The 26,967-nt window shown below is 40.2% G+C and overlaps 1 protein-coding gene across 6 annotated transcripts; it reads left to right on the top strand.

The window, feature by feature from the left end:
* The first annotated feature begins 446 nt into the window (after positions 1-446).
* On the top strand, positions 447-24,358 carry nhlh2 (nescient helix loop helix 2). 6 transcript variants are annotated; one of them, XM_068040714.1, is made up of 4 exons: positions 485-511; positions 7,777-7,958; positions 21,058-21,222; positions 22,963-24,358. In XM_068040714.1, the coding sequence occupies exon 4, from the start codon at positions 22,999-23,001 to the stop codon at positions 23,356-23,358; it is 360 nt and encodes a 119-aa protein (XP_067896815.1). In that variant the 5' UTR covers positions 485-511; positions 7,777-7,958; positions 21,058-21,222; positions 22,963-22,998; the 3' UTR covers positions 23,359-24,358. The 6 variants fall into 6 exon arrangements, with proteins under 6 accessions (XP_067896810.1, XP_067896815.1, XP_067896812.1 ...); XM_068040711.1 differs by having other exon boundaries at positions 20,748-21,222; XM_068040712.1 differs by lacking the exon at positions 485-511 and adding an exon at positions 3,908-3,977 and having other exon boundaries at positions 20,748-21,222.
* The last annotated feature ends 2,609 nt before the right edge of the window (positions 24,359-26,967 follow it).

Here is a 26,967-nt window from a genome sequence, read left to right as displayed (position 1 = left end):
TTACAATGGCCAATTTACCTATCAACCTGCAAGTCTTTGGAGGTGGGAGGAAACCGGAGCACCCGGCAGAAACCCACGCAGACACAGGGAGAACTTGCAAACTCCGCACAGGCAGTAGCCAGAATCGAACCCGGGTCGCTGGAGCTGTGAGGCTGCAGTGCTAACCACTGCGCCACTGTGCCGCCCAGGGTTTTAATCAGGGTGGGAGTGGAGTTGCTACAGATGATCTTAGTGAGTGCAGGTTAAGGAGCGAAAAAGCTGGCTTGAGTTCTCATTTCTATTTGCAATCCAGTGTTCCTATGGTTAAATAGTCCACTGGCACTCATTGTCCAGCATACCATGGATCAATAGTCTTAAACACTCACTGTCTAGCTAACTACAGTTTAATAGTTTGCCAATGTTCGCAATTTAGGCACATACATGAATAATGTTTAATTGGATAAGAGGCTAAAAAGCTGCCGTTTCTATTTGCACTATGATACTGCATGAATCACTGACTTCTGCAGAGATGGTGAGTAAAAGAAAAAAATGGGAAAATAAGTTAGTACTTGAGAAATTAAATGAATAAACAAATGTTTTCCTTTTTAACTTAACACAGAGAAAATATGGCAGTGCACCCTCAATTTTCCAGTGAGGCACCTTTTATGTGCGGGGCCTCAGGAAATTTCCTTCAGTATCATTAATGTAACTTTCTAACTTTCTATTTGTTTGATTTTTTAAAATATCTATTAATTTGAAATCTATATATAATGTATTTCACGGATCTTCTCCATACCCAATTAGTTTTACAGTTTTAACCCAGCAGTCAATTTGGATGTATCTCACTTAACAAAAATAATCTAGGGGACAAAAATTCCATCAAACCTGGGACTCATTGGATTAATTTTGCTTGGGGTTCCTTTATGAAGCTGGAGATTTCATTCTCCACAAGAAATTGTTTTGTACAGAGTCTAATGATCCTAGTGCTGACTCACACTAAGATCTCTGCTGTAAACATTAGGGAAAAAAACACCCATTCCACCACCTGCATTTCTAAAAACAGCATAGCAGTCTATCTACTCATCTCTCTCAGCTGTTGTTTAGCAGGGAACCAAAGAGAAGTTGTGGTAGGGCACAGTAGGTTAAGGAGCAGAATAGTGTAGTGGGTTTTTTTACTGGATGAGTAATCCAGAGATTGAGGAGTCCAAATCTCACTAAAAAATGCTGATGCCAGTAACAGGGATCTTTTTCAGCAACATTTTTATGTGCATGTGGTGTAATAAATTTTGGGATAGAGTTTCTGCTTTGGACGCAATCAGGAAACAGGGTGCAAGTTGCACTTGAAATTGTTTTTCCGAAGTGCGGTTGTGGTTCAAGTTTCCGCCCATACTCATTTGGATAATCACAAATGTAAAATCTTCTATGAACCAACACAAACGAGCTGTGTTATAGAACGTAATCATTTGCATTAAAAAATATTTATTGATAATATTTAAGAGTGGTAGCCTGGTGCAGTCTTATTAATACAGCTGAAAATGGCTTATTACAAAAAAATGAGAGTGTCTAGTCCTCCACCTATGAGTTACCTGATATTAAATCACTGAAAATGATTTTTAAAAATTTGTACTGTATCATTTCATTGGTGCACACCAGCCAGTTTCTCAGCAAATTAAATATTTTTTAATATGTAAAAACTTTTAAAACCTGCCTTCTGGCATTTGTGCACCTATTTAAAGTAAGTTTAATTTGAAGAACCTAATTGAACACCCCCAAAGGACACAATCGGTGAAAACTCACCATCCTCAATATTTCAATTGGGAGGGGTATGGGTGGGGCTGGCTTCCAGCGCAAAGTTTTATGAGCAAGCATTAAAGGTTGCAGGAACTCGATTTATGCTTGATGTAATCTATTGCAATGATTTGACCAATTTCAGCCCAATTGCACTCATAAAACCACACAAACTAGTGGAAACTCTAACACAACAACAAAAACAAGAAATGCTGGATTCACTCAGCAGGTCTGGCAGCATCTGTGGAAAGAGAAGCAGAGTTAACGTTTCGGGTCAGTGACCCTTCTTCGGAACTGGTGGAAACTCTAGGCCTTTATGTCTAGGGATATGTATTGGGTGGATGAGGCATTGTCATGGCAGCCACATCTTGGACATGTTTTTCCTGAAGTGAGATTGGATAGGATTTTTTGGTGGGAAGAAAATAGAAATTGTGAAAAGTTTTGCATAATATGATTGAGTAATTGCATGTCGAAAATAGTCACGATAAATAATTAGAAAGGAGAAAAACAGAAAAATCTTTACCAATAACGTAGAATTAAACTGCAGACTGAAAATGATCACAACAGGCACAAGAAATGTTATTGTAAAAATTTAAATTAAAAAAGCAGGCAATGCATTGTTACTAAATTATAATAACAATCAACAGTATTACTAGGGATGAATGTGGTGCCATTAATCAAATTCCTCTCAAATTCAAGTTTCTCTCTCTTCCTACTCAGTTGGGTCAATCAGTCTAAATGCAATTAACTTTGTTTAAGCTTTATGAAAGATTTCAGCAAATAGGATTGAGAGTCTCAAACATTTTAATGTGAGTTAGTTTGGACCTATTGAAAAGTTAACAGATTTTCATTACTTGAATCAATTTATTGAGGTACCACATATAGAGCAGTTTCACAAGATTTCAGCACAAATTTACCAGCTAAAACACTTAACAACACCTTGCATTTATTACAGAACTTTTAATGTGGCAAAATGTCCCAAGGTGTTTCAAAGGAGTGTTATCAAACAAAATTTGACACTGAGCCAAAGAAAAAGAGATTAGGAGAGGATTAACCAAAAGGTTGGTAAAAGAGGGTAGGCCCTAAGGAACATCTGAAAGAGGCTGCTGGCAGGACCATGGGAAATTGGACCACTAGCAAGTTGCACGTGGCAGTCGTAGCCCCAAAGACAGTTCTCCAGGGGCAATGGGAGAGGGAGAATGATTGACTGGGACATCAGCAAAGGAGGTTGGGGTGGGGGAGGTAATCAGGAGGCAGTACTGTTGTACTTCAAAATTAATTAACAAACACAATTTGATAGAGAAATTTTTATTCAAATTTACGAGATCAGTAAACTATTACTATGCCACATATAATTAAGTAAATAAAATAATCTGGCATAGTTCACAAATCCTGGGTTGTCAATAGTGGCCCAGATTTTGTGGTAAAAGTAATAGTGAGTTTATCAGCACTCATTGTTATTAAAGTGCAAATCGAATAGCAACTTCTGACGACCACACATCCGCAGTTAAACGTGGAAATCTGGAATTTGCTGTCCAAGTCACCCTGCTCAGCCAGACACTGTGCTATACCAATATCTTGCTGAGAGAGTCACCTTGGAAGTACATGGAAGGGTGTGAACCTGCTGTATTCATGTGACAGATACTCACTAAACTCACCAGAAAAAGTTAGACCTTCACCATTCCAGTGTAAGTAAATTCTTTGCAGTGCAATAAGTCTTAATTATTGCCAAACAACCTTTCTGACACTGAAAATTAATCTTTACAAGCATGGACCTCACTCCTTCAGATTTTAATTATTGTTGGAGAGTTAAAAAATTAAAGTTTATTTGTTTTTACTTTTCCTTTCTGTACTTTGTGTCTCTCTGTTAATCCGATCTTTCTTTCCTTCTCTTTATTTTGCTCCCTATTCACAATTTGGCATTGAATTAACAATTCTAATTTGCAGTTCCTGGTTTAGACTCTGCATGCCTCAGTAAATATTCTTCAATCTGATTTGTTAATGAAATACACAGTTGCTTGTCCTGTTCACACAGGCCCCAAATACCCTGCAGAGGGCGGTGCAATAAAAAGGCTTTCTAATCATCGCAAGTTCCAGTGCAAAAGTCCATAGAAAGTTTGTGAGCAAGTGTATGTTTAATGAATGGCTGGTGCTGTTCATTCACCACTGACTGCAAAGTCTGGACCATTAAGTTTACTTCAATAGAAAAGGTACAATACAAATAATACATCTGTTTAAACTGTGATAGTGCAATGATGCTGAAGAGGATTCTTTCAATATAGAGCAACTTTGACATGTTTATATAGGGGGAGATAGACTTCTCTAATTTGCCAATAACACTTAGAAAATAGATTTTTTTTCTTTCTAGTTTGAAGTAAAGGCTGAATATCATGTTGTGGTGGAGGGGTTTTTAGGTTTGGTTCAAACTCTGTGTCAAGTTGTGTTTATCTCTAGCTTTGGATTGGATTCTATTTCATGCTGCCTGGTGTGAGTTATTTGGTTGCAATGGTTTTGGTTAAGGCTATCTCATGTTGGGTGGTGTTACCTTCTCTGACTATGATTGTAGTTGGACAGAAGGGCTGGGTTGGAATCTTTGTTTAAATCAACCCAAGACGCCAGCACAGGATGATCAAAACAGTTGCATGTTCATTCTCCAGTACTGACATTCCTGATAAGTATTTTTAAGTATCTAAATGTATAAATATCAATGATAATTGGAGCTAATATGGAGGTGAATTACTTTAATGACACTTATTAGGAGCATTACTTGCATGTGAACTCTCTCTTATTTTCACCAGAGATGCTTCTAAAATTATGGCATTGCATGATAGATCAGTATTAAGTGCAGGATGGTAAACTATTGAAACAAGGATGATGAATTATTATGCAGAAAATAAAAAATTCCTTTCTAATTCACCAACAATCTAATATTCTGTAATATTCCACGTCATACTATACCAACTAGTAATCTTCCATGAGAAATTGTGTAATTTTATGTCATCATTAATCCATAAATAACCTTTCTTTTGTCAACACACTGCAGCACTCATCACACAAGTATCACCTTCACTGCCAAGCCATCGTTAAATTTATCCATGATTGGGTCGCTTCCTGTTGATCCACCAATTTATGATTAGCCCTGTCACTGTCATGGAAACTGTAGGAACGCTTAAAAATGACTATTCCAATGCATTCCTGGCTGGTCTGCCACATTCTACCCTCCATAAACTTGAGGTCATCCAAAATGCAGCTGCCCTTGTCCTACCTTGCACCAAATCCCTATCACCCCTATGCTCGCTGAACTACATTCCCCCGGTCAACCAATGTCTCGATTTTAAAATTCTCATCCTTGTTTTCAAATCTCTCCACAGCCCTGCCCCTCTATAATCTCCTCCAGCACTACAATCCTCCAAGATATCTGTAGTATAAGGGTCTGAAAGGGTTAATGTTGAGAGAGTGTAAAGAATACCTCCTACCATGATGATGAAAGGGATCACATGTGAGAGAAACTGAAAGATAGATGTAGCGTGGCTTTGGAGGAGTCACGCAGACTATTGTGACGCTGTACATAGTTATAATGTACTAACGGTTAATGTTATAATTACTCCAGATTAAGGAATCTCTCCAAGCTAGACTAAGTATATTAAGGTGGCAGCATACCAAACAAACATACAATACGATGATCAGAGATGAAATCGAAAGCAACGGTGTTTCTTGTTATGCTACACCCAGAAGAGGACTTTGAAGAAGTTTAGAAGAGGGCTGACCTGGTAAAAGCGCCAAAACTGCAGGACTTGAGAAGAGACTGTGAAAAAGCCCCAAAGCTCCAAACACGGAGAGTTGGGGAATCGGCGGTAGAAGCCTGGTCCAGCGATTGAAGGCTTGAATCAGAGAACCAAGCAATGATCAAGGATCTGGTGGGCAACCCTGAAAGAGGAAAAAACATTTTTGTCCCTAATTGCACTAGGCAGGCAGTATCAGGAAAGTCCTTAGCGAGGGCTGATTCGAGGTCGGTGCTGTTACATATGGTGACTAGAGGAAAGGGAGAAGAGAAAACAAACAACGAGGCTGCAAATAATCGAATCTCTACAAGAAGGCAGTTAAAGGAGTTTAGCAGTAATGCTATAAAATTGAGTTTAATACAAGGAGCAAATTAATACTAAGTCTAGCGATGAGATTTCAAAGGCAGAGATGTTGGCCATAGCAGAAGTCAGTGTGGGGCTGAAAACACATGGGAAACTTCTGATTCTGGAGGGAAAAATCCAAATGTTAAAATAAAACAAATTGAAGCTATGGAACTAAAATTCAGAATACCAGAGAGGTTTGGACACATGGAAGGATCAAATCAAACTGAAAATTGGTCACTCTGGTAAAAAGATTCCTGACATACAGAATTGCCTCCAAATTAGACATCCCATCTGAAGCAGAGCACGCAATTTTGTATTCTACAGGGGTTATAGCAGATGATGTTATTGCATGACAAGGCATAAATGAGACATCTGCCAAATTCAATGAAGTTTTAAAAGCTTATGATTTTTATTTCAACTTGTGAAGCAATAAGATTTTTGAAACAGCAAGATTCAACGGAAGGATCCAGAAACCAGGTGAAACAGTGGATGCTTTTATCAATAACAAACAAAGAACAAAAAACAAAGAACAGTACAGCACAGGAACAGGCCATTCGGCCCTCCAAGCCTGCGCCGATCTTGATGCCTGCCTAAACTAAAACCTTCTGCACTTCCGGGGACTGTTTCCCTCTATTCCCATCCTATTCATGTATTTGTCAAGATGCCTCTTAAACGTCATTATCGTACCTGCTTCCACCACCTCCCCCGGCACCAAGTTCTAGGCACTCACCACCCTCTGTGTAAAGAACTTGCATCGCACATCCCCTCTAAACTTTGCCCCTCTCACCTTAAACCTATGGCCCCTAGTAATTGACTCTTCCACCCTGGGAAAAAGCTTCTGACTATCCACTCTGTCCATGCCACTCATAACTTTGTAAACCTCTATCATGTCACCCCTCCACCTCCGTCGTTCCAGTGAAAACAATCTGAGTTTATCCAACCTCTCCTCATAGCTAATGCCCTCCAGACCAGGCAACATCCTGGTAAACCTCCTCTGTACCCTCTCCAAAGCCTCCACGTCCTTCTGGTAGTGTGGCGACCAGAATTGCATACAATATTCTAAGTGTGGCCTAACTAAGGTTCTGGACAGCTGCAGCATGACTTGCCAATTTTTATACTCTATGCCCCGACCGATGAAGGCAAGCAAGCCGTATGCCTTCTTGACTACCTTATCCACCTGCGTTGCCACTTTCAGTGACCTGTGGACCTGTACGCCCAGATCTCTCTGTCTGTCAATACTCCTAAGGGTTCTGCCATTTACTGTATACTTCCCACCTGCATTAGATCTTCCAAAATGCATTACCTCACTTTTGTCCGGATTAAACTCCATCTGCCATTTCTCCGCCCAAGTCTCCAACCGATCTATATCCTGCTGTATCCTCTGACAATCCTCATCACTATCCGCAACTCCACCAGCCTTTGTGTCATCTGCAAACTTACTAATCAGACCAGCTACATTTTCCTCCAAATCATTTATATATACTACAAAGAGCAAAGGTCCCAGCACTGATCCCTGCGGAACACCACTAGTCACATCCCTCCATTCAGAAAAGCACCCTTCCGCTGCTACCCTCTGTCTTCTATGACCAAGCCAGTTCTGTATCCATCTTGCCAGCTCCCCTCTGATCCCGTGTGACTTCACCTTTTGTACTAGTCTGCCATGAGGGACCTTGTCCAAGCCTTTACTGAAGTCCATATAGACAACATCCACTGCCCTTCCTTCATCAATCATCTTTGTCACTTCCTCAAAAAACTCAATCAAATTAGTAAGATTATGGTATCATAACCTTTACAGGCTAGCTGAAGGATATGAATCGGGAGACCTTAAAGCAGAATTAATGAGACCACATTGTAGTAGGTATTGCTGATGAATCCCTATCAGATTTATTGCAGTCTAAAGAAGACCTCACCATGGACAAAGCTATTCAGCTGGTCAGACAAGCAGAGGTCCGCAAGAACAGCAGAGCAACCCTGAGAGGTAAATAAAAACCTTGGTTCATGAAACCTCCAGCAACTGTACAGTTCGTTAACCAGAGGCCTGTGGAAAACACACCAGGAAAAAAGGTACATTGGTGAGGGGGACGGGGGGGGGGGGGGTGCGGGGGGAAGCGGAAGACGCCATGAAACCCTGCCAGCAATATGGTGCCAAAAGTAACCACAGATGCCAACAGTGTCCTGCAAACAAAGCAGAATGTTTCTACCATTAAAAAAGGGCATTTTGGTAAAATGTGCCAAAGTAAAATCTCTACTCAAAAGAAAAGCATTCAAGCATAGAGTGGTTAACAAAGTTAAATAACCTCCTTCAGGAGAGCAACCAAAACAATTTCCTGGTGAGATCAATGATCGTATTTACGCATTTTGCTCTGCAGATATATATGACAATGGACACGTCACTAATTATAAATTGGACACAGGAGCGTGTGTAACGGTCTTAACAGACAAAGAGCCGTGGTTATCAACACATTTTCTGGGTGGCACAGTGGCGCAGTGGTTAGCACTGCTACCTCACAGCTCCAGCGACCCGGGTTCCGTTCTGGATAGTACCTGTCCAGAGTTTGCAAGTTCTCCCTGTGACTGTGTGGGTTTCCACCAGGTGCTCTGGTTTCCTTCTACAGCCAAAGACTTGCAGGTTGATAGGTTAATTGGCCATTGTAAATTGCCCCTAGTATAGCTAGGTGGTAGGGGAATATAGGGAAAGGTGAGGATGTGGTAGGAATATGGGATTAATGTAGGATTAGTATAAATGGGTGGTTAATGGTCGGCACAGACTCAGTGGGCCGAAGGGCCTGTTTCAGTGCTGTATCTCTAAATCAAATAAATCTAAAAATCAAAACCACTCTGTAGGTTCAGTAACAGGAGGAATGACTCCCATCCTGGTCATGTCTTCTAGTTGATGTTGTACTTGCTTCATTAGTGGGTGTGGAATCTTCATAGGCGTGAAAAGACAAACTGGTTTAGTATCTTTTCGCAAAGTAATACTATGTTCGGTCTTCAGTCTTCCTAGACCAGTGGTGTTCGGGAATAATTCCAGTTCCTAAATCTAACAGTGATCTTCACATTTGTGTAGACTTAACTTAATAGGGCTGTGGCACAGAAAGTTCATCTGATGTCCTCAGTGGATGAAAGCTTGGCAAAGTAATCCAAAAGTACCATCTCCATAAAGCTTAATGCAAATAGTGGCTTTTTGAAAGTTCCATTGGATAAGAAGTCTAGGTTATTGGCAACCTTCGTTACTCCATTCAGAAGATTTTGTTTTAGCTGTCTACCATTTGGTATCACATCACCATCCGAAATATTTCAAAGAACTATGTTGAATATTCTACAGGGTCTTGAAGGTGTGATATGCCATACGGACAACATCTTAGTTCATGGTGAGTCCAATGAAGAACATAACCTGAGGGTTAGAGCAGTTTTGAATCATCTGCAGGATGAAGGCCTAAAACGTAATGAGAAGTGCGAGTTTTCAACAACATCTATTCACTTTTTAGGACACATTGTCAGTAATAGTGGCATAATAGCAGACCCGCAAAAGATAAGAACCATTAGTGAATTTCTACTTCCTACTTCTGTCCACGATCTACAATGGTTTCTTGGCATGTTCAATCAGTTGGCAAAATTCCTACCTAATTTAGCACAATTTACTGAGCCTTTGTGACAATTATTAGGGAAAACTCAAGCATGGTGCTGGGATGCACATCAGGAACAAACATTTCAAAGGATCAAGGAGATGCTGATTTCGCCAGATGATTTAGCGCATTATAATCCTGCACTCCAAACACAATTGCAGCTGACGCCTCGTCTACAGGGATAGGGGCAGTCCTTTTCCAAGAGCAGCTGGATGGAAGTCAAAAACTGGTTTATTATGTATCACGAGGATTGTCTGATACTAAGATGAGATACGCTGTGATAGAGAAAGAAGCTCTTGCAGTCATTTGGGCCTGTGAGAAGTTTTCAAACTACATTATCGGTTTAAAAGTTCTCATAGAAACAGACCACAAATCCTTAGTTTCCTTACTTGAAGAAAAGGAACTGCTAGGATGCCACCACGGACCCAGAGATTCTGGTTGTGGCTAATGAGGTTCACTTACGAAACAGTATACATACAGAGCAAGCAACAAATGACAGCAGATACATTGTCCAGAGCTGCAGTTGACTATCCTACTCAACAGAATGTTAACTTTAATGAAATTGAGTCATATTATCAGGCCACTGCATCACAATGGCCGGCAAGTTCAAATAAGCTACAACAAATCCATCATGCACAGATGCAAGATGAAGAATGCATCTATATCCTCCAATATTGCAGGCAAGGATGGCCACAACAGAGTCCCAAGGGTAAGGGATGAAAATCTTCAACAGTTTACTATCGTGGATGATTTGCTGGTGTATGACAAGAGACTAGTGATTCCAGAGTCACTCCAGGTAGAGATCTTGGAGAAAATACACCAGGGTCATATGGGCATAAGTAAATGTAGAGCATGGGCTCAGGCATCCGTGTGGTGGCTAAGAATATAAAAAGATATAGAAGAAATTATTTCAAATTGCCACGTATGTGCAGTGCACAGACAGGATCAGAGATAACATCTTATCTCGACCCAATTCCCAACCAGACTGTGGGAACGTCTAGCGATGGATCTATTTATCTTTAATGGAAAATCCTTTCTGACTGTAGTCAATTACTTTGCGAGGTGGATCAAGGTTAAACATATGTACACAGCAACAACTGATGCACTCATTAGAGTATTACAAGAAATCTTCGCAATACATGGTATATCTGATCAGATAGCATCTGATAATGGACCACAATTTGTAAATGATTACTTCACTCACTTTGCAGAAAACTGTGGATTTGTACATCTAACAAGTTCCCCTAGGTATTCACAATCCAATGGAGAAGCTAAGCGAATAATCAAAACTGTTAAAGAAAAATCAAGATTTTCAAACAGCACTTCTGAACTACAGAACTACTCCATTGTTATGTGGATTAGCACCATGAGAACTGTTAATGGAAGGAAAACTTAGAATGCAACTTCCAATCCTACCTGAGAAGTTACTTCCAGGACTACAAGTCTATGATTATCAGAGAGGTCAAGACAGAGAAAAGTCTTACCGAAAGCAATAAGCCTATAATTATAACAGGAAACAGCATACCAGGAACCTACCGAAGTTGTCAGAAGGGCAAAAGGTATGGGTACGAGACCAAAGCAGAGAAGGACTAATTGTCCAGAGAGAGGAGAATCAACAGTGATCTTATTTAGTAAGAACTTCAGAAGGTTCTATAAGAAGAAACAGGAGGAATCTTATTCCTATTCATCAAAAATGCCAATCAGTCATACATTTGGATGAATCAGATGTTTAATCTGAAATTCAGAAAGCAACTTGTTTGCAAATTGTGGTCCATTATCAGACGCTATTTGATCAGATATACCATGTGTTGCGAAGATTTTTTGTAACACTGAAGCACTGCATCAGTCGTTGTTGTGTACATACATTTAACCTCAATCCACCTAGAAAAGTAATCGACTACAATCAGACAGGATTTTCCATTAAAGGTGAATAGATCCATCGCTAGACATTTCCATGGTCTTGTTGGGAATTGGGTTGAGATAAGAGGTTCTCTCTAATCCTGTCTGTGCACTGCACATACATGGCGATTTGAAATCATCACAAACCCCAATGAAGGCCGTTGAAGTCAAGAAACAAGAATTCAGAGAAAGACTATCAATCGTCCAGATCTGACAACAACAAGATCAGGGAGGGTTTTTAAGCCTCCTGACAGATTGAATCTATGAAGTCAGAGATTTGGGCGGAGATGAGGTAGTATGTAAATAAAAAGTGAATATATGTAAATTTATATTTAGATAAACATTTGGGGGGTGGGGGGAGATGTAGTATAAAGGTCTGAAAGGGTTAATGTTGAGAGAGTGTATAGAATACCTCCTACCATGATGATGTAAGAGATCACATGTGAGAGAGACTTGAAGATAGATGTAGCGTGGCTTTAAAGGAGTCACATAGACTGGTGTGAAGCTGTACACAGTTATAATGTAATAAAGGTTAATGCTCTAATTACTCCAAACTAAGGAATCTCTCCAAGTTAGACTAACTAAGCATTTTAAGGTGGGACTGTACCAAACAAACGTACAACAATAACTGTGTTCATCTAATTCTGATCTCTTCAGCACCCCTGATTTTAATCGCTCCACCATTGGTGGTCGTGCCTTCTGTTGTCTAGGCCCTGAACTCTGGAATTCTCTCCATATACCACTCCACCCTCTACCTCACTTTCCTCCTTTAAGGCACTACTTAAAACATATCTCTTTGACCAAGCTTTTGGTCATCTAACATAATATCTCCTTATGCGGCTTGCTGTTATGTTTTGTTTTATAATCCTCCTGTGAAGCACCTTGGGATGTGTAATAAAGGTGCTATATAAATGTAAGTTGTTGTTTGCCTGTCTGCTAATGAGCACACAAGCATGCTATTTGCTTAAGCAAATTACTGAGGATGTTGAAAACCTGAAATAAAAACTGAAAATGCTGGATATACACTTTCTGCTGAATCGTCATTGACGATTAACTCTGTTTCTCTCTCCACAGCTGCTGCCTGCTGAATATTTCAAGTATTTTCTGTTTTCACATCAGTCATACTATTTGTCAGTTTTGTCACTCTTTGAAATGTGGAGATTGCTTGTGTTCAATGTGTTATGAAAGTGCTTCCATTTTTAAATATTTTTTGGAGAACTGAAGTGATTCCATAGATTCTGGACTTTGCTTTTTTTTGAAAAAGGTCATTAGAAGGACTTCAGTTTTCTGTTTAAAAACAACATTTATTGGATGTCACATGTCTTTAGCTAAGTAAATAACTGGTGCCTTCTGACTATGGGAGTTGTTTACAGAGAAGTGATTTATGGTGGTCAAGATTTGGTTTCATTTTGAATATTGTTTTGAGTCAGTTGGAGGTCAGTCTGCTAAAAGAGAAGATCAGTTCATCTTTTCTCCATCTCTCTGAGAAACCCTGCGAATCCAGAGTGATAGCTGAAACCCCTGATGCCACATTTCTCCTGGAAGGTCTGCCAGATTAATCCTTGATGCCGCCTGAAAAGAACTGCTCCAGAAAGATCCCAGTGACAGCTGTCAACACGTATTTGGGATGCCGGAATAACGGAACAACTGATATAATTCCAAATCTTCTTCTTTTTCTTCAAGAGTTAGCAAGTATTTGGCCCAAGAAAATTTTTTTTGTAAAAAGATCTCTGCAGAGAAAATTTCTTTATTTTTTTCCTTTAACTGGCGTGTGCGTGTGTTGGATATTTAGAAGGGAATTTATATATATATATATACTGTTGTTGCAACCAGGTGAGAGGGATTCGCCCTCAGCCTTTGTCTGGTTTAACCATAACAGGGTATAATTTTTTTTTAAAACAACGTGTTTTAGCTCCCCATTAGTAAATCCTTGTTCACGGCTCTCCAATTGTAAGGCAAAGGAATCAATTCAGACAGGTTTTCTTCAATTTTAAACAAGAAAGATTGATGTTTATTAATCTAAAACTCTAATCCGGTTAACGACTACAACGATACGACGCGACCACGCTAGCATGCATACGCGATAAACACACACGCAGATAGAGACAGAAAGAGTAGAAGGAATAAAGGGGAAATGTTTGAGGCAATATCTGGTAGTTACAGTCCTTTAAGTTCAATGTGAAGTCTTTGGTTGTCGGTAAGTCTTGCAATTCATTGGGGCCCAGTTCACGCTGCAACTTGTTCTGATGTAAGAGTCTTTTCTCTCTTGAGGTTTACGTGTCTTCTGTGCGTCCGGTGCATTGGGAGAAAGCGAGAGAGAAAGAGTGGCTTCCTTGATCCAGGTTCCAGTTCACACTGCCTTCTGCCTTTTCTCTGTGGCACAATTTAAAAAATCCCCAGGTTGCCCAGCAGGTGAGTCATGTGACTAGCTGGTTTGACCACTTCTGTTTGTGGATTCTGCCATCTTAGCAGTCATCCTGGAATGTGAGCTTCTTCACCTTCAATGTCTGGTGATCACAGTCCTTTTTGGGTTAAGTGGACCAGGGAATAGTCCTTTGTCTCTGCAAGCACTGTGTGTTAGTATGAAAATGTTTTTCCAGCCAAGTGTCTGGTGATTTTTTAAGAAGTCCATTCTTCACTCCAGCAACAGTTTAAAATCGATGCTCATATGACAAAATTAATATGTTTCATTCTTGGCAGGTGGGGGATCTGCATGACACCTCCACACCCAGCAGAATAAATACGATTTTTAAAAAAAAGCATTTCATTAAAAGGGATTAGAGAGAAGATAAGGACAGGAACATGCACATGCATCCCTCTCATTTATTCAGAACCCTAACAATTGTTACAGCCTGTCTTTTCTTGGCAGCCATGCTGCTTTATACAGCCCTATCTAGCGTCCCAATAAACATGCGGTTTTGGGGCAGTTTTTTCAGTTTACACATTTCCATGGCTGCCTAAGGGGGCTTTGCTCTGGTTGAGGTCTGCAGGGGGCAGGGTTAGGTTTAGTTATCCCTAGGTGGGAGTTATGCTCAGGGGTGGCGGCCGTGGCTGGTTACTCTCCGAACTCTCTTTCAGTGCTTTGATGAGTCATGCAAGGGCTTGTCACCTCAGGGGATGGTTGGTTCCCTTTTTTCCTGACTATGGGGAAGGATTCTTTGCTAATCTTCCCTTTGTCCTCTGGGACACTCTTGCTTGCAGGTATTTGTCCAGACTCTACTCCCCTGTGGCACTTCGACTAGGTGAAGCATCACCCTCATGGTTTCTCTGCCCTCTTGAGGACTTTCTTTGTCTTTGCAGGTGCTTGTAAATGCTGTTAGCAACTCTGGTGGGGTGCTTCTAATGTCTACATTTACATAGGAGGATGTGGGGTCAAATTTTTCAAACATTTCAGGGTTGGCTGACTGGGCAGCAAGGGTTTTCATCCGGGATTCTTCCCAGACTTCCTTTAACCTGCCCTCTTGGTCCCTTTTCCCCCATTCCTTTCTAACCTGTCACCAGCCTGGTGCCTGGCAGCCCCCTTTTGTTCTCGGCAGCGATTCCTTACAGTTCACCAGCCCTCTGCTGGAGGGTCCTCCAAACACCGTTACAGGACTTAGGGGTGCAGATTTCACTGTAGGTTGGGGTTTCCCCTCAACCTGGCACATGTGGCAACTCATACAGTACTCCACCACATCTTTGTGGAGTTTTGGCCAGTCAAACCGCTGTCTTATACGGGCTTTGGTTTTTCATATACCGACATGTACAGCCACTGGGACCCCATGGGCCATTCTTACTATTTCTCTCCGGTACTTCTGCGGCACCACTAGCTGGTGAACCACTGTCCACTCCTTGCTCTCAGGTCTGTGAGGAGAACTCCATTCCCTCATCAGTACCTCATTCTTTAAATAGTAGCAATCAGGGATTCCCTCTGTTTCAATTTCCGGCTGGGCAGCCTGTGCTAACTCTCTTAATGCTGGGTCAGCTCGCTGAGCCTCAGCTAGGGAAGATTTATTTAACTCATTCCCTGGGTCTTCTAGCTTTCCGAAGAAAGTCTCGGACAGACAGACCTCATGGTCATCTGTCTGCAGTGCCAATTCAGTCTCCTCTGGGGGAGCTGGTTTGGTCATGGCCTGATTCATTATACATTCAGGGCAACTGCAAGGAACCGTCTCTTGCCACTGCCCTGTTTCCCTGACCTCCTGTGGTCTCTCTTTCATGACTGGGGAATCTACCACCTTCATCTCTCCCAGATCATTACCTAGGAGCAGGTCAACCCCGTCCACAGGCAAACTAGGGACAATCGCTACGGTCACCAGTCCTGAAACTAGGTCGCACTCCAAGTGCACCTGATGTACAGGTGCAGGCATACGCTGCCCTCCAATACCATTCACCACCATTCTCAAGTTTACTGCACTCTCTGGGGAAAAGGTCAGGCCTTTTCCCAGTGAAAGGGATCTAGTGGCCCCTGTGTCCCTGAGGATTACTATGGGCTTCCTTGTCCCACTCTCCCTTCAGATACAAAACCCTGATAACCCTCAGGAATCCTATTAAACTTTCCTGCACTTGCAGCCGTAAGCTTCCTGGGTCTCATTCTCACTGCAGTTAAAGCCTCAGCATGTTCTGCTGTGCTTTCCATCAGGGTCCCTTCTTCACTGAGCGGGTGTGCCCTGATTAACCCTACAGGTTTTCCCTTTAGTTTCCAGCAGTCATCTCTTAAATGCCCTGCTTTATTACAATGGAAGCACACAGGTCTCTGGGTCTCACTCCGGCTTGCAGCATCTTCCTTTGTGGCTGGAGGAGGGCCCCCTGTGTCTCCCAGGACTGCTTGGGCTTCTGTTACCTTCCCACCCTTTGTCCTTTTCAGATTTGTGGGGGTGATTAGGAAAGGTTTTCCCCTGGGAAACTGACTTATAAATGAGAGCAAGCTCATCGGCCAGAACTGCGGCTTTCTGGGCTCTATGAGCCTTCTGTTCCTCTACATGTGTCTTTGTGGAGAGTGGGAAAGAGTTTTTAAATTCCTCTAGCAAAATTACTTCTCTGAGATTTTCGTAGCTGGTCAAAAGCCAGCTGCTTATTTCTCTCAAACTCCAGTTTGATCGGCTTGTTTCTTGAGGGTTCTAAACTTTTAGCGATAGGCTTCCAGTACTAACTCATATGCCCCGAGGTTAGCATTTTTGTCGGTTCATAATTTGATGAACTCTCATCTGGCAACATGGAATAAACCTCATGGGCTTTTCTTACTAACTTACTCTGTAACAGCAGAGTCCAGGCCTCAGCTGGCCACTTTAACTGCCTTGCCAGTTTTTCAAAAGACACAAAAAATGCTTCCCGTCTGCCTTATTGAATTTTGGGATCAGTTGGGAGTGTTTTAACAATTCTATACCCAGCCCTGAATTATGCTCCTCCATATTGACCATGCTTTCACTGGGGTTACTCTGTCACCCCCTAGTTAACTCAAGCCACTTCAACTCTTTCTCTTCGCATTCTTTCTGGAAGATTTTCTCTTCCTCTCTCCTCTCTCTTTTTCTTTCTCCTGTCTTGCTTTCTCCCTCTCCTCTCTTTCTTCAAGTTCCTTCTCGAAGACTCTTTCTTTCTCTCTCTCTCCTGTCTCTCTCTTTCTTTTTCTCTTTCCTCAAATTTAAGTTTCCTCTGTTCCAATTGTATCTTTGCTAGCAATACCCTGTCGGAGTCTACTTCTAACCCTGTTTCTGCTTCTTCAGATTCAAGGGAAAAATGGTTGGCCACTAGCCTTAGGAATTCAGACTTCCTAGCCTTGACACGTACAGTGATCCCACACTACTCAGCCATTTTCCTCAACTTAGATAGTGCTTTTAACATATCCCAAGTTATTTTACCCTGGCTTGGGGAGCTACTAGCTTCAGTCGCAGATGTGTTAGTATTCTAGCACACGCAACCACAAGAAAACCTGTATTGAAATCTTTTCTCTTTTTTTGATTGGGAACAATTTGGTTTCCCATTTCCAATTTCTCGTTTGTGTGTGGGTCAAATCCAGGATGGAGCCCCCAAATTTCTGTTATGACCAGGTGAGAGGGGTCTAGGGGTTCCCTCTCAGCCTTTGCCTCGTTTAACCATAACACTGTTTAATTTTTAAAAAAACATCATGTTGTAGCTAGCTCCCCATTAGTGAATCTTTGTTCACTGCTCTCCAATTGTAAAGCAAAGAAATCAATTCAGACAGGTTTACTTCAATTTTAAACAAAAAAGATTGATGTTTATTAATCTTAAACTCTAATCCGGTTAACGACTATGAATATGCAACGTAACCACGCTAGCATGCATACACGATAAACACACATGCAGATAGAGACAGAAAGAGTAGAAGGAATATAGGGGAAATGTTTGAGGCAATATCTGGTAATTACAATCCTTTAAGTTCAATGTGAAGTCTTTGGTTGCTGGTAAGTCTTGCAATTCGTTGGGGCCCAGTTCATGCTTCAACTTGTTCCGTTGTAGGAGTCTTTTCTCTCTTGAGGTTTACGTGTCTTCTGTGGGTCCGGTGGCTTGGGAGAAAGCGAGAGAGAGAAAGAGGCTTCCTTGTTCCAGGTTCCAGTTCACGCCGCCTTCTGCCTTTTCTCTGTGGCACAATTTTAAAAAATCCCCAGGTTGCCGAGCAGGATTAGTCATGTGACTAGCTGGTTTGACCATTTTTGTTTGTGGCTTCTGCCATCTCAGCAGTCATCCTGGAATGTGAGCTTCTTCACCTTCAATGTCTGGTGATCACAGTCCATTTTGGGTTAAGTGGACCAGGGAATAGTCCTTTGTCTCTGCAAGCACTGTGTGTTAGTATGAAAATGTTTTTCCAGCCAAGTGATTTTTTTTTAACAAGTCCTTTCTTCACTCCAAATACAGTTTAAAATCAATGTTCATTGAACAAAATTAATATGCCTCATTCTTGTAAGGTCAGGGGTCTGCATAACACTGTCATATTTCAAACTGTGTGTTAAAGCTTTGCATATTTATCGACCATGTCTTGTTATTTTTTTTTGCTTATTAGAGAAACCTGGTTGGCGTATTTTATTCTGAAATAAAAAATAGAGTATAATTGGCCATATCAATAACTGGGTAAATATTTAAATATATGTTGTGATCCGTGGAGAAGTGGAACTAGAGAAAGACAATGCACTCCTCCATTCTCGATTGTAACAAATGCTTGATGGCGAAAGTGTGAGTAGGTTTTCATAATCACAAATACTCTAATGGGGGAACTCAATCCTGGAATTCAAGAGAGATTCCCATCTATTGGCCTACAGTTAGAGAAATCAGGCTTCTAATTCACCCTCACACAAAATAAAATGTAATGACATCAAAAACTAGAGCTCAAAATGCTTGAACATTCATCCATATTAAGCATCACCTCCAACAGGTGTATAAAGAGCTCTTCCTCTAATTAAGTGTAACATGTTTAACGAATGCACAAGAGCTGTTTTGGGGAGTATATTAAAGAAGTGTAGAGATTATCATTCTAAATGTTAGTAATAAATTATTTAGTTAGTATTGGATATTGTAGTATACATCTTAGAGTGTTGAAGCCTCACTAACTATCCTACGTTTACCTACTTAGCCAGTTGTATAGGAAGCAAAATGTTTTAATGGCTGCTACTTTCTGAGGTAATATCTTTTTTCATTTTTGAGGTCCAAATTTTGTTTATCTTTGACATGCTTTATTTTTGTCTGGGGCTTTCTCTTGACTTTTATCCACAATTTTTTTAAACTGATTTCAGAGGTAGCCAACTCCTCCATTGTTATTGGCGATGATGTTGTTACCGGCATATGGTCATGTGATACAGTTCACAGATTCTGACTGGGTCATCGTAAACCGACTAGTTATTGACTACCAAACATCGTTGAATTACTGCTGCTCATCATAACGCCCAAATGTGTGACTGGTCGTTCATTTCATCATATATTCAATTTTAAACTTAATGGACCGTGAATAACGAATACGTGAAATATATTGTAGGGAGAAGTGCTATAACTAAAAGGGGAATGGAAATACACTGGATATATGGAAAGTGAATAAGAATTAATATGGCAATAAAATAAAGTGGAGCAAGTGGATAAAGAGCAAATTGCTAAAAGTGTGCCTGTGGATATCGTAGAATTGAGACTATGGGTGAAGTAAAAAAAAACGGAAGAATATAGAGAATGCAAAATGTCAGTAACATGATATAGAATGGATGTGAGAAAAGACAAAGATGATTGTGAAATTAAGCAAGTGTGGTAAAGGTGAGTTAGGGAGATAACATGCTACAGGTGAATGAATGTTCAGTGAATGGTCAGCCTTTGAAATATTAATGAACTATATTCGGCTTGGTTCTGTTAATAAATTGTATACTTGGTAGGGCCCAAATGGAACTGTGACTGTGGCCCCAGTGAGAATTACATGGGTGTAGATACAAAATGTAAAATTTTTAATACCGACAGCTGATTGCTAAAGAAATGTAAAATTCAAGTGTGAGAATTAAGAATGTGTCCTCTCATTTTGGTTATAAATTTCACAATACATTCCAATCTTCATTTAATTGAGTCTACAATAGATGACGCAATTTAAAAATATTTGTACACACAATACCATCCGTTATGTCTAATATTGCATGACATTGAAAGCTACTGTAATATGGGTAAGAATGTGTATATTGGCGCACTATTTATTGGACATAAATCTTCAATGATTTATTAGGAATTAATGTGAGTTTAATAGGACCTGGCATATATTTAAATTTCGCTTGGATTTAGTAATTCTTCCAGTATAATCTGCATTTTGTTGTTGCTAGTGTAATAAGATCCAATATTATATTTAACATTACCCATGGGTTGAGTGATACTGATATATGAGATGTGAGTTTGTATAACACCATATGTTATATCTGATGGCCTCATTTAAATGTGTAATATCAGCAGAGTAACACCAAATATTATATTTAAATCTTCGCTGGGTTATTGCGAATTTGGGTAGAATAACATCATGCATTATTGTTAAGACTTCATTTGATTGAATAGGACAACAGATGGGGTACGGATTTGTTTATCTGTAATAACATCGTACCGTACATATAAATGTTCATTGGATTAAGTGATATTATTGATGTGATATGGTTTTATTATGCAGACATTTCTCAAAATATGGATTACATTCTAATCCCGATTGGCTTCTGTAATAATGCGTCTGTGGTGTGTGATTTGTTTTATTTGACTATCTTATGGCACTGTGGCTTGTATTTCAAAATGGATTGGCATCTGTGATATTGTATTTGTGATATGAATCTGTTGAATGTGCTTGCTCTGTGAATATTCTCAGTTTGTGACAGATGTCGGATCCCATTAGGTGACTCCTGGGGAGATTTCTCTCCAATCGGAGGCTCCATTAAAAGAGGATTTGGTTCCAGCCCGGCCCCCGAGCCTGGCCAAGCCCTTCTCTCATCTCCATCTCCACTAAGATCAGACAGGACCATCAGAGAGAAAGAGAGAGAGAGAGAGAAACAACCCTTATCGCCGCGATCAGAGGCGGAGAGGACATTTTTTATATCAAACTCTTATCGCTGCGATCAGAGACTCGAACGACATTTTATCAAACTCCTGCCACTGGGATCAGAGATTCAAAGGACATTTTATTAAATTCTTGTCGCTCGTTTCAGAGATTTGAACCAACACAAAATGCAAGGATCTGCAGGGCTGATTTGTGGATAAAGAAATCAGATAAAATCTTCAGGAAAAATTACTAGTCATTGGAATCTAGATTTTTTTTAAAGAAAGTCGATCTTGCTCCATTCCATTGGATCCGCACGTTTCCTCGTTTGTTGGTAAGCATGTTTTCTGTAACACAAAATAGAATATATGGACCTCCAGTCAGGAGGAAGAGAAATTAGATTATATCGGAAAGATTTAAATATTCTCCACAAAAATGATTTGTGTTGCTGTCTGCTATTCGCTAACTTAATTACAACATGTGAAGAAATACTAAAGCGAACTTCTTAAAACAATAATTAACTTTACTAGAAATAACGGTACTGTAATCTGATTATCGCTGTAGTATAATTTGTAAGTATTTATTTATTCTGGCGGGTTGCCTGCATTCCCATCCGTTCAATTCATTTATTTTCCTATCTCCTGCCTTAGCTCTAACTGTCCATACTATGTGCATTCGGAGATGTGTTGGGAAAATGTTTCTCTATCAGGCTAATGCCTGCATTTTGCATATTCCGACTGTTTGTTAATGTTCTCTCGTTGCCGGTTTAGTTTTTGTGCATCTTGTGCTTTTTCACTCATTTCGGTTCACACACTTGCATTGTTGATTCTCCTGAAGCCTATCTCTTTTGTGTCTGCTTGTGTGGATATTGTAGTTCAAATGTTCATTCTCTTCTTTGAGCGTATTAGATGTATAACATATTTATAATAATTCATAGCCAACAATTCAATCATAGTGTAGTTTCTGTGCAATCTGTGTCTGCATGTGTTAATTTTACTCGATTATCTTTTTTTCTCTCTCTTTCTGGCCCAGTTTACTTTAGTCTTGGTGCACATTGTGTGTGTGAGTGTGTGTGTGTGTGTGTGTCTGGGTGTGAGGATGTCCCTGCAGTCTGCTTTTCCGGGTGACAGATGGTGCCTGAGTCTGTCTCTCCTTTCACCCCGGCTCGGTTCCAAATGAAATAATAATAAATTAATATTCTACACGGGCAAACATCGATTACTGCTGGTCACATATCAAGAATACTGCGAACAAAGCCTTTGTCTTAATCTCGTAGAAGGTTTTCTAATAAACTCGTTTAATACCCATTACAAATACAACATCCTGCAGGCCTTGAGTTATAAACATACAGGCAGGAATCAATAGCCCTGGAAATATAAACAGCTGTAAACTAAGGTTAGATTGATACAACTATAGATACAACTAGATAGATAATTGGATAGATAGATAGATAGATAGATAGATAGATAGATAGATAGATAGATAGATAGATAGATAATACGTTTAAAAACAAAATATAGTCTAAATTCGTATCACATAAAAATTCAGATTGTTAGATAGCAAGTGAACACAAAAGAAATATATTAAAAACAGCCAGATAAAACGGAGATAAGATAGATAAAAAAGGGAAATTATGCCTGAACTGGTATTACATAAATAAATAGTGTTGGTAGATGGTGTTACATTTAGATAGCGAGTTGATAAACACACCAAGTCATTTAAATCTGGTGTTTTCTTAATTGGAAACTCGGACATTTAATTGTATGTTTCTGTGCGCCCTGTAAAGTTTGTTTCAGTTTTGAAGTGAATGTTTGAGTTCCTATGCTAGATTATTATTAGGGTAACTTCTCTATATTTTTCGTTTGTAGTCTAGTGAGCTCGGTCTGCTTTGTAATTCAGTGTATTCCCATTTTACTGGGGTACTCTAAGCTGATTGCTCGACTTTGAAAATTATTCATTTTAGCTTTAGTTACTTCGTTGTTGTTGCTCTTAGATTTGATGTTTCCTTCTGCTTTGGAGATATTTACTCTGATAAAGTATCAAGCCTTTTTTCTCTCCCTTTCTGCATCTTCAGGTGTGCTCCATTGCAGTTCAGATCGTGTTCCCCAGGATGTTGAACTCCGATCAGACTGACCTAGACCTGAACCCCAGCTCTTCGGAAAGCGAGTCGGTGCTGTCCGACGCCCGGGGAGGCTGCGTGCGGGACAAGCCAGATGAGGCCGAAGGCAAGCGGGGAGTTCAGCAGACACTGAGCCGGGAAGAGAAGCGCCGCCGGCGGCGAGCCACTGCCAAGTACCGCACGGCTCACGCAACCCGGGAGCGCATCAGGGTGGAGGCCTTCAACGTGGCGTTCGCAGAACTTCGCAAACTGCTGCCAACTCTGCCTCCCGACAAAAAGCTCTCCAAAATCGAGATCCTCCGCCTGGCCATCTGTTACATTTCCTACCTGAACCATGTCCTGGATGTCTAGGCAGTGAGAGAGGGAGACAGAGAGAGAGAGAGAGAGAGTGAAACAGTGGAGATCAGAATGGGAAAAGTAAAGTTTGTGGATTTCAAACTGGAAATAAAAAGAGTTGTTTGAGGAGGCTGTCAAGTGCCACCGTTTCCAAAACAAATGGAACTTTAAAATCTGTTTGTGACCTTAAAGTGTGTTAGTGGGTGCGGTATATTTATATTTAATTTTATTTTTTATAAATGTGCGTATTGATAATTAGTATATTTCTATATTATTTTATTTATTTTTTATATAAACGTGTGTCAGTTGTTTCTTTGTGCCACCTGTTCTCAGTCGAGTGTTTACACCTTCTGTTGGAGAGCTGTAAGCTGTTATTTCTCTTTCTTTCTCGCCGTGCTAGCTTGCTGGTTCGAGAGCAGTGATGTTTTTGCTTCCTGTATCGCACTTGTTTCTGAAGGTAGAGCTTTTATGTTTGTCTTATTTCCACCCTCCGTACTTAAATATTTGGTGCAATGAGTTTGTTGTTGTTTCTAGGAGAGTCGAGCACTCGCACTTCATATTTGTTTCATTTAATGTTTTAAGGTCCGTGGCGGTTGCTGTTGTACAAAATGTTTATTTTTTTTGGGTAGAATGTGTCGCAGTTTTGAACACGGTAAACAAAAGGAGGAGGATTCCCAGATTGTGCAGCAACTCCCAGGAGTTTTTTTTCCCATGGATTAGTCTATCCTTTAACACATTTAAGAAATAATCTGGGCGAACCATCTCCTATCGAATTGAACCAAAAACTGAATTTCTATAAATTGCCCCCCTCCCCCGGTCTCTGCTTAGCACTCCTGAAGTGCGCGGATTTTGTAAAAAACAAAAAACAAACAAAAAAAATGGACATATCAAACTGACATCCAAAGATTCTCGTCTTTTTCAGGGTTTCTAAATGTGTTTTTTGCCTAGTTCAGAATATTTTGTGGTTGAAACAACGAGCTGGTTTATATAAGGTAGTTTTCATATCTATTCCTGAATGGTGCCGTTTGGCGATTAAAAAATATGAAAAGTGCCGTCTGTCTTTTTATTACCAAATCAGCAAAATATACATCCTGCCTTTCATTAAGTAAGAATAGTGAAATATGTGTCAATAACCCACTTTAATATTTCATCAACACAACAGGATGAATTTATAAACTAACATTTCGAAAGTGGCTTCAAATAGTTAAAGATGTCCATCAATTTAATCTGGCTATAAACGGAACACAACATTTCAAAGCTGTTCCAAATCCCTGCGATCTGTAAGGAAAGTGTGATGAACGCATGTTTATTGTATGTCGTGGTGGTAGTGAAGGTGGGGGTTGTTTTTAAAATTTCGTCATATTTCCCCAGGGACAAAAGAGTGAGCGTGATTATAGTGTCATGATGTACGAGAGATAAGAGAAAAATGGAGAGAAGTGCCTTCTCAGCTTTCCAAAGTATGCAATAATGACCCGTGCTGTTTTATTCTTTTAACGTGGTTATAATTTTTTATTTTCTCCTCTTCCTGTAAGAGCTCGCAGTAACAATGCCTCCAAAATAACACGCTTTAGAAAAATATAATTGTGCACAGCCATTCTCCTACGCTGTTGTTATGGGAACTATAATCAAAACTACCTGTCAATAATTGGCTTTTTGAAGAGGTACTTTCTAGATAGACCAAATGACCGATGCGTCAATGTCAATTTTGTGAAGATTAGGAGGAATAGAAGCCCTTTTTCAGTGATAGAGTAGGCAGAAGTTATGCCTTGTTTTAGGGGTTGGATAAGCGAACATGACGAAGAGCTTTATTTGGGTTTTTGGGATTAGTATGTGCCTTTTCGAACAACGAGGGCTCTACCACTAACTGCAGCCTCGCCCATTATTCCCTATATAATGGTAAATGTTGGACATCAACAGGAGCGATCAGAACATATATCTAAAATACATGAAAAGTATTGCAAAGCTTGAAGGGAGAAAAGATCATTCAGTCTGTCAAGCCCATTCCTTCCACAGACCACTCACAAATCCTTTTATCAATGACCCAACAATCCAATCCTTTCAATGTCTGCAGCATTGGATACTTGCATGATGTGGAAGCCATTGTTCCACACAACACTTGAGCATCTGTGTTTGTACTTTTCCTGATGATCTCCAACTTCTTAGCTAAATATTCAACAACTTTAGTAAAGAACTTACAGATGTTCCAAAGCACTTTACAGCCAAATAAGTGCTCTTGAAGTGTTGTAATGTTGGGAAACATGGCGGTTAATTTGAGCACAACAATGTCCTACCAACGAGATAATGACCCGATAATCTGTTTCAGCATATCTGTTGCAGGATAAATATTGGGCAGAACAGTGAGAAGAAATCCCATGCTGTTTTTCAAGTGGTGCCAGAGATCTTTTACATCCATCTAACAGGCATTCAGGCGCCTGGTTTAACATCTCACCTGAATGTTGTCACCTCCAACAGTGCAGCACTCCTCAGTACTGCACTGGGGTATCAGCCCAGACTATAGTTTCAAATCTCCTACTTCTGAGGCAAGCATGCTACACACTGAGCCAGAGGAAGAATTCTAGATCTATGAAAGCAGATATCAATGCAACCCAGTTCTTTTAAATATGTGCCCACGTAAAGTTAGGTTTTCACCCGTTTGATCACGAGGAGTACCATGAATTATTCCACAAATAAAATGTGAGCATATTTTGATAGCAGAAGGGTTCCAGTATCTAGAGAGTGGAGCATATTTCTGTTTTCATCTTGAAAACTGCTGCATCAATTTATAAAAATAAAACCATTTCAAACTATTTAAACAACTTGTTATTTGCTGAATAAATAAATACCAACTATCATGTTATGCACTATCAGTTTATGTGTTACTAGCACATAGTGACTTAGTATTAGTGGCCATCCACAATGTTCTGGAAGAGAATGAGTTAATATCCACCCAATTCAAAAAAAGTCTATGCAGCATATTCGGAGTTTTCCATATAGTGTGCTATTCCCATAGTGTAACACATATTTAGTTTAATACTTTCCAATCTTTCTGGTCATGTTTTTACCATCACATTTTTCCTATCACACCTGTCTGTCACACTTATCCATCATGCTTAAATTGCTACTCCAAACATTATTTTTATACTTATTTCTGATTGGTTCATCTCCCCTATGTGACTCACACTGGGCCTGGTCCTTTCAGCTGTTGATTTGCATTTCTGAGTTACAAATGGCAGTTTTCTGAACAGCTCTGTTCCCATGATCATTGAGCCTCCTGCCTGACTGGAGCTGCTGCTTACCTCTGCTCAATATCCAACTGACCTCATGCTCCATGGATTGTTTATGGGACTTAATCTATCATGTTGCCCCTGAACCAACCTGCACATAATCGATAGCGACATTTAAGAGGCACCTTGACAAATACATGAATAGGATGGGAATAGAGGGATATGGTCCCCGGAAGTGCAGAAAGTTTTAGTTTAGGCAGGCATCAAGATCGGCGCAGGCTTGGAGGGCCGAATGGCCTGTTCCTGTGCTGTACTGTTCTTTGTTCTTTGTTCAAGGATTGTTCCTTCTTCCTCCTTTCCCACCCAGTTCCTAGATCCTATTGTTGCTGAGATTCCAGCC

The sequence above is a fragment of the Heterodontus francisci genome, chromosome 10 (assembly GCF_036365525.1).
Source record: "Heterodontus francisci isolate sHetFra1 chromosome 10, sHetFra1.hap1, whole genome shotgun sequence".
NCBI classification, from domain to species: Eukaryota; Metazoa; Chordata; class Chondrichthyes; order Heterodontiformes; family Heterodontidae; genus Heterodontus; species Heterodontus francisci.
The sequence above is the reverse complement of the archived record's forward strand: the minus strand, read 5'-3'. Positions and strand labels throughout refer to the sequence as shown.